We start from the raw sequence: 18,183 nt of genomic DNA, 5'->3' as shown, positions 1-18,183 counted from the left end.
GGTGAACTTGACTGTCTTTTGCGTAACCCTCTGAGGAAAGAGAAAACTCAAAGCTAAAAAAAAAAAAAAAAAAGTAGAAGAAGAAGAAGAAAAAAAACAAGGCAACCCAAGAAGAGGGCTCACTGCATTTTTCTTTCTTTTTCTTACAGGGTTTTGTCTTGCTACTTCAGTCCTTATTTCTTTAATAACAACCTTTGACATCAGTGCAGTGCCCCGGTTGGATGACTTTGCAATCAGCAGTACCTGTATGCCATGCCCGTCTCTGCTCTGGTGGTTTCCTGCAACGAAATTCCATGAACACGTAGAAACTTTTCCAGATATTTCTGTTCGGCTGCTCCACTGGGCCTCACAGGTTTGCAGGCTGCCTGAGGCTGAGTCTTGGTCACTGCTAGGTGCCATCTACATTTTAGAGCCGATTCACTGGATTTTGGCAGACCCAGCTTGGGGCTAGGGATGTCTGCGCAGGCAGGTTTATACAGATGCATGTTTCAAAAACCCAAGGAAGCAAAGCTAATTGCACGGTGCTTAACTTTAAGACTCACGGTATCTTGCTGTGAATACCTTGGGTTATCTGGCTTCAGTACGTCCCTCAAAAGGATTAGCTTGTTTTCTTTAGATCTCTCTTATCATTTTTGTAGGCGAGCAGGCTCCTACGTTCCCGACAGAGCTGTTGGTTGTGTGTCTCTGCCCAGGCCTGTGCATAAAGGAGCCTTTCGGTGGCCAATCACTTTTCTCATCCCTTTAAAGTACTCTGAGTCAAACGTAAGCAACTATGTATTGGCCCTGGGGAAAAAAAATATGGGAACTTTTTCCCATGTCTTTCTATTTAGGTAAAAAGAAATATTTTGGTGGGATCTGGGCCAATCTGTTTTTATAAGGACCATAAAGCCTTAGGGATGATTCATGAGTATGTAATGAGGCTTCTCTAAATTATTACATATTTTATAATCAAATAATTTTTTATACTAGTGGCATGATTCATTTGGGTGAAAAGTCCATTAACCTCTTTCAGGTGTTGCTGTCAAATGATAGAAAAATATCAAGGGGTTGTAAAAGGCAAAGGGTCCACACAAATATGGCTAACTATTTTTGACAAATGTGAAGAGCAGTTCTGTGGTGCTAGAGCAACTGCATATCCATCAGCGAGGCAAAGCAAAACAACAGCACACAAAAACAAACGAACCATTGACTTAAACCTCATCTTTATACAAAAATCAACTCAAAATTGATCATGGATTTAAATGTAAAATGTAAAACTATAAACTTTTAGGTAAAAACAGGAGAAAATACTCAGAACCTAGAGTTAAGTGAAGAATTATTAGACTTGACACCAAAAGCACAATCCATAAAAGGAAAAACTCATAAATTAGATTTCATCAACATTAACAACTTTTGCTCTATGAAATACCACATGAAGGGGATTTTCAAAAGCAAATTACATTCTGGAAGAAAATATTTGCAAACCACATATCTGACAAAAGACTTATATCTAGAGCATACAAAGAACCCTCCAAACTCAACAATAAAAACATAAACAATCGAATTGGTAAATGGGCAAAAGATATGAACAAACATTTCACTGAAGAGAATATACAGACGGCACATAAGAACATCAAAAGATCATTAGTCATTAGAGAAATACAAATGAAAACCACAATGAGAGACCACTGCACACCTATCACAATAGCTAAAATACAAATAGTGATAACACTAAATGCTGTCAAAGATTCAGAGAAACTGGATCCCTCATAAATTGCTGGTGGGAATGTGAAATGGTTCAGCCACTCCAGAAAAGTTTCTTATAAGACTAAACATTCCAAACTTACTATAACACAGCTATCACACTGTTGGGTATTTATCCCAGAGAAATGAAAACGTATGTTCACATGAAAACTTGCACACAAATGTTTATAGCATCTTTATTTGTAATAGCCAAAATCTAGAAACAACTCAAATATTCCAGAATGGGTGAATGATTAAACTGTGGCATATTCATACTATGAAATACCACTCAGCAAGTAAAAGGAATGAGCTATTGGTCAAAACAACAAGTTGAATAAATCTCGAGAGCCTTATGCTGAGTAGGAAAAAAAAAAAAAAAAAAAGCTAATACCAAAAGGTTACATTTTGGAATCTGTATCATTCTATATATATAATATTCTTGAAATGGCAAAATTGTAGCTAGAGAGGAATAACAAATTAATAATTGCCATGGGTTAGAAAAGACAAAAGGGAAGAAGATGGCTGTGGCTATGAAAGAGTAGAGGTGGGATTCTTGTGATGGAACTGCTGTGTCTTGATTATGGTAGTGGTCACATCAATCAATACATGCAACAAAATTGCATGGAATTAAATATAAATACACAAAAATGAATGCATATAATATGGGTGAAATCTGAATAAGGGCAGGGGCTTGTATCATCATCCATTTCCTGATTGTGCTATTGAACTGTGGCTAGGCAAGATACCATCATTTGGGGACACTAGGCAAAGGATATATGGAATCTCTCTATTGCTTCTTATACCTGCATGTGAATAAACAGTTATCTCAAAATTAAAAGTTAAAAAAAAAAAAGCAAAGAAACTCCTCACACATGGGTTTTTCCACCACATGATTCCAGCTGTGACTTTCCTCTAGCCATGACTCGTGGACATAAACTGTTCATTCGGTCTAATAGGCTTCACACTCCCACCTCCCACCTGCCATCACATCTTACATCTTTGCTGACATGAATCTCCACACACACACACATGCTCCCTTAAAGCTCACCTCCTCTAGGAATTCTTCCCAGCCCCTGGCACACAATTATTCATTGAAATTCCACTTGCAATTCAAATCTAAAGCCCTCACTTGACACTTCTAAACTGCTTCACAAACATTTGCACACCGCTTGTGATTTCTGCCATATTTTTGTATATCCTATACCATTATCTATTTACTATTTGGAATTGCTTTTTCTACCTAAATGAATTTTTTTAGTGTTATGGACTGAATGTTTGCATTCCTCCCAAAATTCATATGTGGAAATCCTAACTTCCAGTGTGATGATATTAGGACACAGAGCCTTTCGGAGGTGAGCGAGTTGTGATCTTGGAGCCCTCAGAATGGGATTAATGCCCTTATAAGAAGAGGCCAAAGGTAGCTTGCTCTCTTTCCACCATGTAAGGACACTGGAAGGAGACAGCAGTGGTCCTTCAACTGGGAAGAGGGCCCTTACCAAGAACCTGACCCTGCTGGCACCCTGATCTCAGACTTCAGCCTCTAGAACTCTGAGAAATTAATGTGTTTTGTTTAAGCCACTAAGTCTATGGTCACAGCCTGAACTAAGACATTTAGTTAGGAAACATTATATTACTACCACCATAAAAAGAAAAACCTTATCACTTATAATAAAATAGAATGTAGTCTGTAAAAAAATGCAATCAAAATAAAGAATGTTATTACATTGCAGCTGGATATTTAGTGTCCAGAGGCTTGGGATCAGAGTCTTAACTCTTTTCATCTTTTATTGACAAAGATTTAAAAGTATTAGAGAGGTTTTAAAGATAATTTAGCACAAATCTGAGATTTTCTCTTCCCTCCTTTTTAAATAATGAGAAAAGAAATAAGAGGAAATTGAAACAGCAATATACTATGTTTACAAAGTGAATCAGTTATTTAATGTCATATGAGTGGTACTTGTACCTCCTTTGGGAAACAAAGACATAATATGCTGTCCCAGAGTATGAGATACCTCTCTTGCAAGTGTACCTCTTAACTCCCCATCCAGATTATAAGGCCTTTTAGGGAAGGGACTGTACCTGATACAAGCTTGTAAACTCCAGTTATAATGATCAGAATGATGCTTTGTGCACAGTCAACATTGCATAGAGATTAACAATTTCCTTGCTTTAATTTTAAACTCCCAATAGCTACCTTTTCTCTCATAAACCTATTTCCATTTTCACCCTAGCAGCCAAAGCCCTGAGCATGAAAGAAGAAATAAGAGCTTGTAAAGAAAAGGTCAGAAAAGCTACGAAACACACACACACACACACACACACACACACACACACACAGAGAGTACAATGGAGTTAGGGAGAAATTAGCATTCCCAAGTAAAGTTGCACCATTGACATCACTTATGGTAGCCACCAGTTAAATCTGACTACGTGAGCCATGAAAGTGGTTCCTCCAGGGCTGAGAACACCTGGAGGTTGAGGCAGTGGTGCCAGTGGAGGGCCAAGGAAGAAACACAGGTGAACCAGGAAAGCAGTTTCTAAAATATGGAACAGGAGCCCTCTCCCATGTGTCCCTCTCTTTTTGTCCTCCAAATTTGGAACTGGGCCCGGGAAAGGAGAAAGAAATGAGAAAGGCAATATTTGTCTGGAACTGAAGTTTCTTTTCATAAAGTTCCAAAAGCAGGTCAATGTCATAAAAGGCCCCAGTTTAAAGGTGGAGGATAGAAACTGTATTTAATAAGAGAACTATTTATCCCTTCGGTTGTCAATACAAATTAAGATCAATTTTAAGTTCAATGTGGTAAGACTGTAAGAAATGCCTCTGAGCAGCTGAGAAGGACAGTTAATGTCTTTCTTGCTTTCCTTCTGTGTCTCAAGAACGATGATTTTCATATTCTTAAGTACTGTGCAATCACATGGTCAGCAGAGTGTAGGAAAAAACAGGGCCATGTGATGAGACAGGTGCTGCCTGCCCCGTCCTGCTGATGAGGCACGGGAGGTCCAGGACACAGAAGCCACATATAGAAGCTTCCACAGCTCTGGGTGGTGGGCAGCCTTCATCTACACCTGTTCAGGATTCATAAACTGCCCAAGTGTGACCTTGGGCAGGTCTTGACCTTTCTGATCCCTTAGTTTCTTTACAGGCTCAGACTTAGGTAATCTCTAAGGTTCTTCTAGTCTACATCTGATGTTCTGTGCATCTTAAAAAGTAATTGCTCGAATCATACTATACAGGTGATGACCCTTCCTCCTGCGTAACTGGCGAGACTCGGAGTCCATGAATTATTCACCAGTTATGAAAGATACCAGGCCCACGAGATTTATGTTATTCTTGGAATATAGCAAACACCTTTATAGCCTAGTTTTAAGTGTTTCTTGGCTTAGGAGGTGATTTGTTGAACACTATATCTTGGACATGTCGCAGTCATCCAAGAATCGTCCAGGTCTAAAATAAAAACTGAGGCCAGAGCTGGTGGGGCTAGAGGAGTGGGAATGCACTGCCACCGCTGGGGTGGAGAAGTATTGGGACCACCCAAGTCAATTTGGACAAGGGACACCAGACTACAGTCCAGAGCACATTTTTCTATTCTGATTATTTACAGGAACTTCGTCTTTCTGCTCTTGTTCACGTATTTGCTCACTAGCGCTCTGCAGGTGATGCCGTGAGATGTCTGCCTTCTTCTCACTGGGAACCTTCTAAAGGGATTTCTCCTCCTGTCACTGCCATCTTCTCTTCACCTTTGCCAGAGCTACCTTGGGGTCTAGCTGTATGTGGTGAGACTACAGCTAAGTACAGTATGTGTGTGTTGTGTTAAAAAAAACACAATGCATAAAACATTGCCTTTGCCCTCAAGGAGCTCTCAGTGGAGGAGAGGAGAGAAACCAGTAAAGATTACAAAGTGATGTGATATGAGCAAAGATAGAGGCAATCGCTAAGGCTGAACCCAGTCTGGGAAAAGAGCAGAGGATCAGAGAAGATACCCTGAGACAACATCAGCAGGAAAGGTAAAGGGTGGGAGGAGTGGAGGGAGTTCTTCCAGAAATTTGCAATCCAGGCCAGGCACAGTAGCTCATGCCTGCAATCCCAGCACTTTGGGAGGCCAAGGTGGGTGGATCATCTGAGGTCAGCAGTTCGAGACCAATCTGGCCAACATGGCAAAACCTCGTCTCTACTAAAAATACAAAAAAAAAAAAAAAAAAAAAAAAAAATTCAGCCAGATGTGGCAGCGGGTGCCTATAATCCCAGCTACTCGGAAGGCTGAGTCAGGAGTATTGCTTGAACCCGGGGGGCAGAGGTTGCGGTGAGATCCCGCAAGTGCACTCCAGCCTGGGTGACAGAGCGAAACTCTGTCTCAAAAATAAAGAAGAAGAAGTTTGCCGTCCATCAAGAAATCTAATGTTAAATGTCTCTATCATGCATTAGTGCTTTTCTAGACAATCCCTCACATCTATTAGTCTAGATTTTCTCAGTGAATACAACACAACAGTCCTGGTAGGATAGGGGAGGGGTTGCATGTTACAGTGCATGGGAGTACAGCACATGACTAATGGAGGGCCTCTATGGAGCCAGTCTTAGCTTCTTCTCCCTGGCATCCAAAGGCAGCATCTTCAGTCTCACCTGATTCCTTTTCCTTATCCTTACTGCTTATCTATTGTATACTCCTGCATTACAGCATAAAAACAACCCCTCCCCAATGTATGATACATACACATTATAACCTTGCTTTAGAAAAAATTAGTAGGAGTGAGAGGATAGAAAAAATAATTATTTGGTACTAGGCTTAGTACCTAGATCATGAAATAATCTGTACAACAAACCTGTTACACAAGTTTACCCATGTAACAAACCTTTGCATGTACCCCCAAACCAAAAATGAAAGTTAAAAAAAAAAAAAGAAAGAAAAAAGAGTGAGCACACTTATTGGTGACTAGGTCTATAGATCTCTATCTTGGTCATAGAGGGTTTGTGGGCAAGACTGGTCCTTGATATTTAACTACTATTCTGCATTGATCCCACGGTCCTCAACTAGAAAGCATCTTTGAGTAGAGCTCTGGCATTTGTAGCAAAAACTTCCTCACCTTCTTTGGGTATGATGACCCTCTTGCTCTTTATTCAAAAGTTCCCAAAAGATGCCAAAATGTAGCCTTAGTCTAAAGCTAAAGGAAGGGAAATGGTCCATGGGGCCCAGATGTGCAAAAGTGCACGATGTGGCCAGAAATACCTCAAAACGTGGCAGTTAGAAGCAATGACTACTTTGGAGGAGAGGTAGGTGAGCAGTGTGGAAAGGATGGGAGATGAGGCCTCAGTCACATTATTTAGGCTCTAGGCTCTCTTTTTCAGTAATGTTGAGCCATGGAAGGTTTGAGAGTATGATAGTATGTGGTCTCATGCTGTTAAGTCAACACTGAAGTAATGCTTCCAGGGTGCTGAGATCACCTTCTCCCTTATCCCAGTCTGCATTGGCCTGGCTTAGGGGAATTTCCGCAGAGAGAGTAGAGTACGGTAGAAAAAGCACAGGCTATGAAGTTAGGAAGACTTGGGTTCAAATCTTGCCACTCCAGCCCACCAGTGGGCACTTTCTGAGTCCCAGTTTCTTCCCCTGGAAACTACAGTTCATCATATTACCTAATAGGGTTGTTGTGAAAATTATAAGAAATATTGTATTTGATGTAACTAGTACAGAATAAATGGCTCAATAAATGGTGATTATTATTATTATAATACCTGCAATGCTGTCAGTGTCTAAGGGTTACCACAGACACTGCACAACTCCAAGGACTGCCATCCAAATTTTAACATACGTGGATCGTGCCCCTCTAGTGTTGTACAGTGCACAGCACACACAGTTATACGTGGGAGACTTAGACTTCTAACAAGCAATAATTTTCAGAGGACTTCAATGCTATGGGCTGCATGACTATACAATGGTTGGGAATGGCTTTCTCCCTTGCTAAAGAGAAATGAGAGGTTATCTGAATAATGCTTATTTGTTCTTCATCTAGCAAGAAATACCTCCATCACTCCTTAAGTGCCTACTCAAAAAGCAGTTTTGAAAGTTGCAAAGAAGTCCACATATTTTGTCACTGGTGCCACATGCTCTGCCATGGGGCTCATCTATCTTCTTCGACACGTTATTTCTATGGGGTCTGGAACTTGTCTGTGACAAGGCTTTGGAGGCTGGGGTGCAGAATGGCACCATGAAAAGTAATTCTCAGCTACAAAAGCAAGCCTAAAATTTTATCTTTTCAGTTTTGTGATAACATGCACTAAGAAGTCTCACTGGAATCACTCCATCCAAAGCAATCTCTCTCTTCATCTTCTAGGCACTTACGATTAATCTAAAACATCTAGGAGTCTAACTAGAGCTAGAGGAACTCTGAAAAATAAACTGATTTAATTATCTTGTTTTACAAATAAGGTAATAGACATCCAGGTAAATTGGCACTATTAAGCACTCATTATTGTAAGGACTGGAATAAAGTGCAAGTTCCCAGGAGCAGGGGCTTAGTGGATAAGGACTTAAATCCTTGCCTGCCAGCCTAATGCTTGTGTGACTTGAATACTCTCTGAGTTAATTAGCTTTCTCTGGGGAAAAAAATGGGGAAAACAAAAGCTAAACCAGGCTGGGTGCGATGATGCATTCTTGTAATCCCAGCACTTTGAGAGGCCAAGCTAGGAGGATCGCTTGAGGTCAGGAGTTCGAGATCAGCCTGGTCAAAATGGTGAAACTCCATCTCTACTAAAAATAAAAAAAAAAAAATTAGCTGGGTGTGGGGGCAGGAGCCTGTAATTCCAGCTACTTGGGAGGCTGAGGCATGAGAATCGCTTGAACCCAGGAAGCAGAGATTGCAGTGAGGTGAGATTATGCCACTGCATTCCAGCCTGGGCTGCAGAGTGAGACTCCGTCGTGAAGGAAAAAAAAGAAAATGAAAAGAGAAAACTAAATCAGTTTATATATTTTGAAGTCCCAAATATACCATCCTGCCTCTTGAAGTGTCATTTCACTGTATAATAATTGTACATGTTTAATCACCAAAGTTCCAAGGCAAAACTGTTGAAAAAACAATCCACTGAAAAGCCCTCTGTGTGTCTCTGCTACAGAAGACAAATGAATAGTTTCACTTTGTTTACTCTATTTGTGCTAGAATGTTTTCTTTGGCTGAGAAATTTATAAAATGTAGACTACAAGCATCCCATCAACATTTTGAAATATTGTGTTCTACATGGTTTGCTTTTATAAAATCTCTATGGTTTATTCCAAGATAAACATAAACTTGAAGTAATTTCAGCATTTGACATTTTCCCAAACAGATTCAAATGTTAGTTCAAATAGAGTAACCACTGAATTTTTAGACATCACCTTTTTTAGGAACCTTGCCAGATAAAACACAACCAAGAATGCATGAATGAACATATAAGATATCCCAAAGCCCATATTTCAAACCTCCTGGTTGATTACCTCAATTCACAAACCATGTATTCTTTCTTGGACATAATTTGAGCAAGACTGGATTTCTTATTTCCCATCCCTCCCTAAAGTAACGATAGCAAATCATATTTAAAGAACTATTAAAGGCAGGCATCCTGACAGCAGCAAGTAAAGCTTACAGCAAGGTAAGGATACAGAAAAAATAATAGAGGAAGAAAAAACTCAGAAGCCAAAATTTAAAACTAAAATAGCAAAATGAGGCCTCCAATTTTCAAGACAGATAGCTCCATATGCTTTAATAGCCCCTGAGGATATTTTAACATAGCACAATAGCCGACATTTATTAAGATAAATGAGAGTTGTCAAGTCATTTCTTCAGGTTTAGAAAGTTAAAATAAAGCCTTGACACTTAAATTAGAAAGTTTCAGGTATTAGAAAAAATCACTTGGGTGAAAGTTTTCATTCTCTGACAATGTCAGATGAATGAGGCTTAATTGGGAATATTTCCTGCATTTAGAAATGTTATCAGGCCCATTCTCATAACTTTTTTTCCCATTAATAGCAATTTGGTGGCTTAGCCAAAAAAAAAAAAGAAAGAAAGTCAACCAATTTGTTTTCAAGCTGCCGATTACATGTTTCTTTCCCTCGGCCGTTTCTTACCTGCCTCCTCATTGGTTTGCACTCCCACAAACCTCCATGCGTTCTCGTATAAGTCTAGTTGAAATGCGCATCTTAAGTGTATTTTTTCCTGATGCTTCTTTTCCCTGTCTCCTTGCCTCCTGGTGTAACTAATCACACCTTTACCTGAATTTTATAGCAGTTCCTTCACACTTCTAAGATCACACCAAAAAACTTTACTGTTGTGTTGTCTTCCCTGAACAGATCCCAGGATCATTCAGGGCAAGAAGCCCTGACTCTGCATCCCTGTATCCCCAGAACTGGAACATGGTAGATGCTCCAGCTTCCTGAATAACTTCTGTTTAATTTTCTAGTTTGATTGTTAGAAACTATTTCAATGTTACATATATGGTAATGAAAGAATGTCCTTAAATGTAAGTATATTTTTTCCTTTTTAAAAAACTAATTCTGAATGTTAACTTCATTGAAAATTCATTTAACTGAAAATACTTTTAAAACACATTCAGTACTTCTTTTGGATAAATGACCATCTGGAATGTAAAATATTGCAAACAGATTTAAGCATTTAATATTTTGCTCAACAGCAACTGGTGTTTGGATAGTCACATCGTTCAAATTACTAAGCTTGGAGACAGAAAGAGCTGACCTTTCTAACACATCCCACTTGTAGAATTGTTTGTGCTGACTCTCACCTCCTTAATCCCAGAGGTAATTAAATAATTCAACAGCCCTTTGGACAGCTTGTTTCATACTTAATGTCCATTGCTGTAATCAAATTAAATATAAAGATTAAGCTACGAAATATACCTTAGGCTTTGTTTTTTTAAGGAAATAGTTCACATGGGAGATATTTGTAATAAAAAGTCTCTTGTATACAAACCATATTTTCTTAACCTATTATTCTCCAAATTCCTCATTAATTCTGCACAAAAATGTATATATACCTTGATTGAGGATAGTGATTCAGAGAAGAATGCCAGAATATCATTGAGGATATGCAATTTTATTTAACAACATTATATTCAAAACCACGCTGTCTCCTGCTTCTGGGAGCAAAGTGATTATCTTGTCTGTTGTTATGAATCCTGGAAGTACATTATGGAAAAACCTGTGTAATGATTATATTGTTTAAATGAACACAGTGTTGTAGAAGCTCCTCTTAAAAACATGCACTTTATCTGTTCTGAAATAACAGACTGAATTAGTGAGCTCTCCTGACTCTCCGCAAGCGCTCCCTGAGCCTTGTTTCCATGTGCCTGATCCTGCCTCCTGAGACATCAGACCATGTCTGTAGCACCAGAGTCTGTGGCTGTTACCATGGAAAGGGATGGCCTTGCAGCAACTCCATCTCACAATGGAATGGAGGAGGAATAAAACATGAGCTGCCGAGAGCCTCATCCAGTCATAAGTGAGTCTCAGGGCAATGAGGAAAACTCTGACAGGTTCAAAATGAGAGCTGATGCTCATAGACTGACATAAGGAAGGCTGCTTACTTCATCAGTGTTCCACTGCCAGGTGGATATCAGATGACCATCTACAGGTCTCTGAAGTGTCATCGGCCTTCTCAGTGAAACAGGAAAGTTGAGATCCAAACAAAGAAGCCAGAAGAGATTGACCTACCATGTGGCTCAGGAAAGGTCAGGTCAAGGGGTCCAGTTTGAACAAGGGGAATAACATTGAAAGTAAAGGAATGCCTTGGTCTCTCCATGTTATGGAAAATAGCCAAACTCTACCTTAGAAGCTCCGTAACCCTGTTTCAAACACAGCTCTGTGGCAGAAATGGACCTGGGATTCACCATGCCCACTTCTCTTCCTTCCAAGGCATACATTTATAACTACAGTTCCCAGCCTCCCTTGCAGTTGAATGTGGTCATGTGGCTGAATTTCAGTCAACGTTGCCTCTGCCTGCAGGTACCACTTACAGGCCTGGCCCACAACATGGGCCCTCCACCTACTCCTTCCATACTCCTCTCTTGATCCATGTCAATGCTCAACTATGGGCCAGCTTAGAAAACAAAAGATGAAGATAATAGACTTTTCATCAGCCCAAGACCCACCTGACTGGACCCTTCCCACCCCTGATTGGACCTACATAAGTAAGAAACAAACTTTCTCTTTTTTGAAACAAGATGTCACTGTGCTGTCCAGGCTGGTCTCAAACTCCTGGTCTCAAGTAATCCTCCCGTATCTGCTTCCCGAGTAGCTAGGACTACCATTGTGAGCCACCACTGTACCCAGCTTGAAATAAACTTTCTGATTTCAAGGTATTGAGGTTTCAGGATTTTGCAGCTAGGGTTACCTTTAATAAAAACAATGCATTTTATTTTGTAGAAGGCATTCACCTACAACCTATCCACAATAAGCATTTGGGAGCCGTTCCTGGATTGGAAACCAGAGCCAGATATCTGGCGGGAAGCCTAGTTTAATTTTTTGGAGACTGAAGAAATATTTGGCAAGTTTCTGTTTGAAATTAGGTCACAATGTGTGTACCAATGCACAAAAAGTTCCTAATTTCTCTTGCCATGGAATGGAGGTATTTCTCTAAAACTGACACCTGATGACATTTCACATACCTGGGGAGGCTGTTGGGGAAAGCTGTGTTTCAACTGCCATCTCCAAAGAAATATGAGTAAGTGCTCCTCAAAACTGTGTTGTTTCCTCCTCCCATGCAGCAAAAACACACAATAGAATGGCAAAAATCCCTGGCAGGAAATTAGCACATGCCATTCAGTGACAACCACAGTCTACAATTTGAAAGACCCGGGCAGCTATTGCTGTCTAGCTCTCAGAGCTAGGATGAGAAGGAGGTGGCCAAAGACTGACTTAAACTCAAATTCTGAAATTGAATTAAATTTATCTTATAAGGGATGCCACTTGGGTGCCTCCTCAGGCCTCTGCACTTACACAGATCTTTCGATGGAAACAGCTCCTGTGGGAGAAAAGCCTGAGGAAATATAAAAATCCGTAGTTCACCCTATGACACAACACTTTGCTATCCACCCAAGTGACTTTCCAACGTTTCAGCCTCCCAGCCTTTTGATAGACAGGTGCAGGGCAAGAAGCAAAGACTTCAAAAGGGAGGGGAAGACATGACTGCCACATCTTGAGTTACAGAACCTTATGGTGTGGTAGAAAGTGAAGGTGAAAAGTGAAATTACTAAAGTGGCATCTTTGTAGTGATCTATAATCAACCCAAACGAGGGGGGAGACATTCTGTTGAGCTAAGATGTGCATCTGCAGTCTGCAGCCTGATTCTCCAGATTCAAGTACTGGCTTTAACACATACTTAACCAGCTAACGTTGGGCAGGATCATTTTTAAGGCTCAATTTCCTTCCACAAAGTGGAGATCATAAAAATAGGCATCACATGCACATGGATCACTGGGAAGGAATCAATGGAATATCTAAGGAACGTGCTAGCTATATAATAAATAATCAATAAACAGTTGTTGATATTAGGAAAAGAAGAGAGATGTCATGGACTTTGGTCAGCTCACCCAGGAAGGCTTGTTTAAGGTCAAGGAATGAAGCATGGCTGTATCTACCCCTATGTTTACTAGAAAAACAGATTAGGGGTGACCACGCTCTTAAGCCGTGTTCTAAGCTGACTTAGAGCCCATGTCCAGTGCAGAAGGTAATAAAAATAATAACGAACACATAGATGGTGGTTTATAACATACAGAGTATATTCACATATACTTTGGATCTAATCTTTAAAATCCTAGAAGATGGATAACATAGATGTTTTCATTTCTACCATATAGATGACAAAATCAAGGCTTGGAGAGGAGAGGTGTTTTGCTAAAATCCACACAACCTGCCAGAAACAGAGCTAGGATTTAAATCTAGGCCTTTCTATTCGAGAGACAAGAGATGGATCCACTGTGCATGGAGAGAGGAAATGTGAGACAGACAAGGTGTTTGATCCATGTTAATCAGAAAAGATTTTAAACCAGGGTATGAATGAAAATCTTAGAAGAACAAGGTTCTAACTGAAGCAAGGAGGGAAGCAGCATGTCAAGACCATTTGCTAAGGCTTGGAGAATTTTCCCAAGCTTAAGAACTCATAGAGGGACTCTTAGCTAAAGGAAGATCAGGGAGGCAAAATAACAGAGGGCCTGATGGCACTTCAAAGGGAAATAGCAATTATGGCTTTTGCTGAAGGCCCCTTCCTATGCACTCAGCACTATGCTAAAACTTTTATGGATATTATCTCATTTAATCTTCTCAACTCTACGAATATGTAACCCTGCTATTCTGATTTTACTGGTGAGAAGACTGAGGTTCCAGGTCACATAGATTGTAAGGGGTTGAATTTAGACCTAAGTCAGTCTGACATCAGAATTTATATTAATGTGTCCCCAGCTTATATATCCATGGCGACTTACAGAGGATGCAAGAGGCACAACGTCTCTAACTGGCTAATACCACAACTGCACAATAACGTGAAAAGTAAATGTGAAAACTTAATAAGCCAAGCTGTATAAAATACAACTAAGCTGTATAGCTAAGGCTAAATTTAAACTCATGGTATGATATCACCACACCCCAGAGAAGCAGAGTATTCAGTACATAGAGACAGAACTAGAAAGGTTGACCTTGGATATGGAGTAGAATAACAAAGGCTCAAAGAGATAACCTGGAACATACTTGAGCATATTCAGCAGGGAGGTAGCTCAAGGAATATTTCATCCCCTTAATGGGAAAAGAAGAAAAAAAATCAAAAATTGACAGAAAATGAATAGGCAGAACCACACTCTCCTTCACTGAAGGATATGGGTTGTAACAAGACTATGAGGTTATTGTATGGATTAAACAGAATGACTATAAAAAGCCCCTGGAAGACAGCATGATGCTTTATAAATGTTTAATAATTATGAAGGAGATGAAAGAAATAGTCCTTTGTGTATCATCTTGAGGATTTTTGTCAGATCTGAATTCCACCACTACTCATTGTTAGTGAATGTTTTCCTATAAATTGCCTCATGTATTTTAAACCTTATCCTTGTGCCCTGCTATAATAGCCATGAATTCATAGATTTTAGGTGTATGTTATACATTTCTTCCTAATAGTCATGAAAATGAATTATCAACCCATTGAAAGATTTAATTTCCACATGCCCCCAAAAATCATCTCTGGCACAATTAGAGTGCCATAGTTTGGGAAACATTGAAACCATGTAAAGAAGCCAGACAAGGAACCAGGAGACCTGGGATCTGGGCCTAGATGATCATGCATGTCACCTTTATGAGGTAAATTGCCTCACAGGAAAGTAGAACACCGGCTCTACGTTGTGTGAAGGCAAATGAGATAATGCACGAGAAGACATTTCATAAACAAGGATACTACAAATTGTGGGTATTTGTGTTACTCTGTCTCCTTCTACTAAAGAACACTTTTTAAAAAATTAAACATCTGTCAGTAATCAACCAATCACTAAAATAACACACTCTGAAAATCAAAGAGAAGTTTTCTCCTTCTCATACAACTTCAAAACAAAGCATCACTTCATCCCCTTTTTCTTTCAGAGATACTTCAATTGCACTGTCTCTATAAACAACACAGTGTGCCCCTTTGGTCAGGTTTATGTCATTATACCCCGCAGGCTCAAAGCTGGACAAAGCTCAAGGGATCATCTCGTCTAGCCTCATTATTTTACAGAGGAGGCACTGAGTTCCGGAGAACTTTAAAAATCTTACTTATGACCACACTACAAAATGGGATTTGAATCATGACTCCCGGCCCCCCTCAACCAATTTTCCTACTGTTACATGAGCCCATTCCCTGAAATGGCAGAGAGATCTCAGAGAAAGAGGAACCAGAGCTTACGCTCTATCTAATTTATCAATGGCCAGTTAGGAAAGAATCCTATGGGCAAGTCAGAAGACCAAGATAGAGGCACTGCCTTCTAGGTGTGTCCACAGTCATTCAGAAGAAACCAGGCGCGCGCACACACACACACACACACACACACACACACACGCTAAATGAAGAGGAAATCTAAAACTTTCTCACTTTTAGATTTCCTTTAGTTTGGCTCAGTTTTGTCAAGATAACCAAAAAAGCAGTCACAGGGTTGCAGACTGAACAAACCCCTGTGCATTTGGCTGCTCCTGTGAAGTGATATGCCTGTCCAGGGATGTCCACTTCCAACTCATCACCCTGGTGGTGCAGTTACACAGGGTAATGGCAGCCTCATGCCCAAGTCAAAGGACATCATCACCATCTTTAGTGACCATGGCAACTCCAACACTCCCCAGAGGCTGCTGCTGGGACACTGTAACTTTCTCTGGCTACCTAAATCCTGTCCTGTTGATGTTCACCCTTCCACTCCTAGCCCAATCATTCAGTGGTCCAAGATTTTCTCTAACATGCAAAACAACAGAATGATGAGCTAGGAGGCAATCTTTCTAGCATATAACTAAAATCACAGTAAACTACATAAAAATGTCCTCATATTCCAATATCTCTGAAAAAATACTTCTATGTGACTGCTCATACAAATATGACATGAATTACAGCCTTAGAGAGAATGTGTCTGCTCTAAGAAATAGATATCTTTTAGAAAAGGAAGAGCTTTCTCTTCAACAACAACAAAAAATGAATTAATAGCCTTTTCTAGGAAAAAAAATATTGGTTTGAATAATTTAGAGTTATTCCATTGTAGCTCACTTCCATCCTTCCATACTCCATCCCAGATACCATCTTACTGATGCTGTCCACTATGTTCCAGGAATGTGGAAAAGGAGGAAAGTGGCAGAGAGGAGCACCAAAATTGGTTGAGTGTCTAATCTACACCAGATGATTTACATCATTTCATGGGATCCTTACAGCAGTCTTATGAGCTAGATATTTTTATGCCCATTTACAGAATCAGTGTGAGCACACTCCAGAAAAGAGAGGCATCCCTAGTTTTGGCATCTCCAATAACAGTCTCATGATAATAGCAAGGGCATAGATCATGCGTCAGGAATGATGTTAAGACCTTTGTATAATATCATATTTACTACTGTATGTGCCCACTGCTGTTCTGTGAGCTTTACTTACTTAAGTCATTTGAGCTCCTATAACAACCCTAAGGTATTACTGCCATCATTACCCACTTGTTATAGCTGAGAAGACTAAATCACATAGCTGGTAAGTGGTAGAGCCAGGGCTTGAACCCAGAAGCCTAGCTCCAGGATCTGTGGCCTCAACCAAAACCAACTGCTTCTCTCAGGCAAGGGGCTTACCCAGAGCCTCCAGGCTAGTAAGTGGTACTGCTGAGATGCAGTCTGCTGGCCACCAGACTCCAGAGCTTCATTTTCATCACCAGGCCCAACTACACTTCACTTTGCCAAAGCTAATACCTGCATTTGATACCCAAGAGGCTCCCCCTCCTTGGGGATCTGAGGACGATTTTGCTCTATTCTTTGCATTACACACATTCTCTCTCCCCTGGACTCCTCCCCTCTGCCTAAAAACATCCACAGATCAGCTTTCTCCTACAAATTTCCCCCCAGACTCTACTACAGACTTCAACCATCATCCTCTCTCCTCCTCGGCATTGCCTCTTCTTGAGACTGGCCTGCACATACTGCCTGTCCTCTATGCCTCCCCTCTACCCAACTCCCCAGTCTCCAAAGTAGTCAAATGGCCTCCTCTCCTCCTGTTCTCCTGGCCACACTCCCAGATCCAGCCTGCAAGAAACTTTGAAGGATGCTGTCAGTAGCCTCGTGAACAGAAGCAGCTCTCTATCTTCACTTCCTGCCCCCTTTATCTGCACCTCTGCTCACTCTTCCCTATGCATGGATTGCCTTCCCCTCCCCATCTCCTCCTGCTCAAATCCTGCACATCTTCCAAGTCCATATCCAATTACTCCTAGGCTGCAAGCAACTAGAATCTTTTCAAATTTCATCTTTGTGTCACCTACAAGGCCTTGTACAAACAAGAATCTCAATCAATGGCTGTCGAATGTTTACTCACTGACCTCCAGCTTGATTCTTAACAAGAATATCTTCTTGCATAAACTTCTTGCATCAATTCAGATTCTTTCATAAACTCAGCCAAAGGCTTCTAAGCTCTTGGATCTCCTGCTGCCTGTTGGCAGGAACCAAGTCTACCAAACTCACCTGGAAAACTAACTGCCTTTTCTCACACAGAACCACATCTGGCCTTCTAGAAGCAAGTGTGAGTAAACACTTTCTTGGAAGTCAAGCAGTTTTGAGAGCAGAGAGAGAAAATATTAGGAGCGAGTCTCAGTATAACTACTGTCCTAGATAATAAGAAACATTCATTAAGGTGGTAAAAATCAGTATTAAAATGCTATAGCTAAATTTTCACTCACATGTCACTTTGCCCTATTAAATGTTCCTAGTAACTCTAATTTAATAGGTTCAGTCAACTATCATT

The 18,183-nt window shown here is 40.3% G+C and overlaps 1 protein-coding gene across 3 annotated transcripts in view; it reads right to left on the bottom strand.

Annotated features, from left to right (window-relative positions):
* Positions 1 to 18,183, bottom strand: part of KCNAB1 (potassium voltage-gated channel subfamily A regulatory beta subunit 1) — a 420,197-nt gene that overhangs the window by 394,626 nt on the left and 7,388 nt on the right. Inside the window, exon 1 of one of the 3 annotated variants that reach the window (XM_028843252.2) lies at positions 244 to 715. The exons of the other annotated variants lie outside the window; for them this stretch is intronic. Coding sequence (XP_028699085.1) covers positions 244 to 485 — 242 coding nt within the window. The 5' untranslated portion in view covers positions 486 to 715. Of the gene's footprint in view, positions 1 to 243; positions 716 to 18,183 lie in introns of those variants that run through there. 3 annotated transcript variants of the gene reach the window in all.

This window comes from Macaca mulatta, chromosome 2 (assembly GCF_049350105.2).
Source record: "Macaca mulatta isolate MMU2019108-1 chromosome 2, T2T-MMU8v2.0, whole genome shotgun sequence".
NCBI lineage: Eukaryota > Metazoa > Chordata > Mammalia > Primates > Cercopithecidae > Macaca > Macaca mulatta.
The sequence above is the reverse complement of the archived record's forward strand: the minus strand, read 5'-3'. Positions and strand labels throughout refer to the sequence as shown.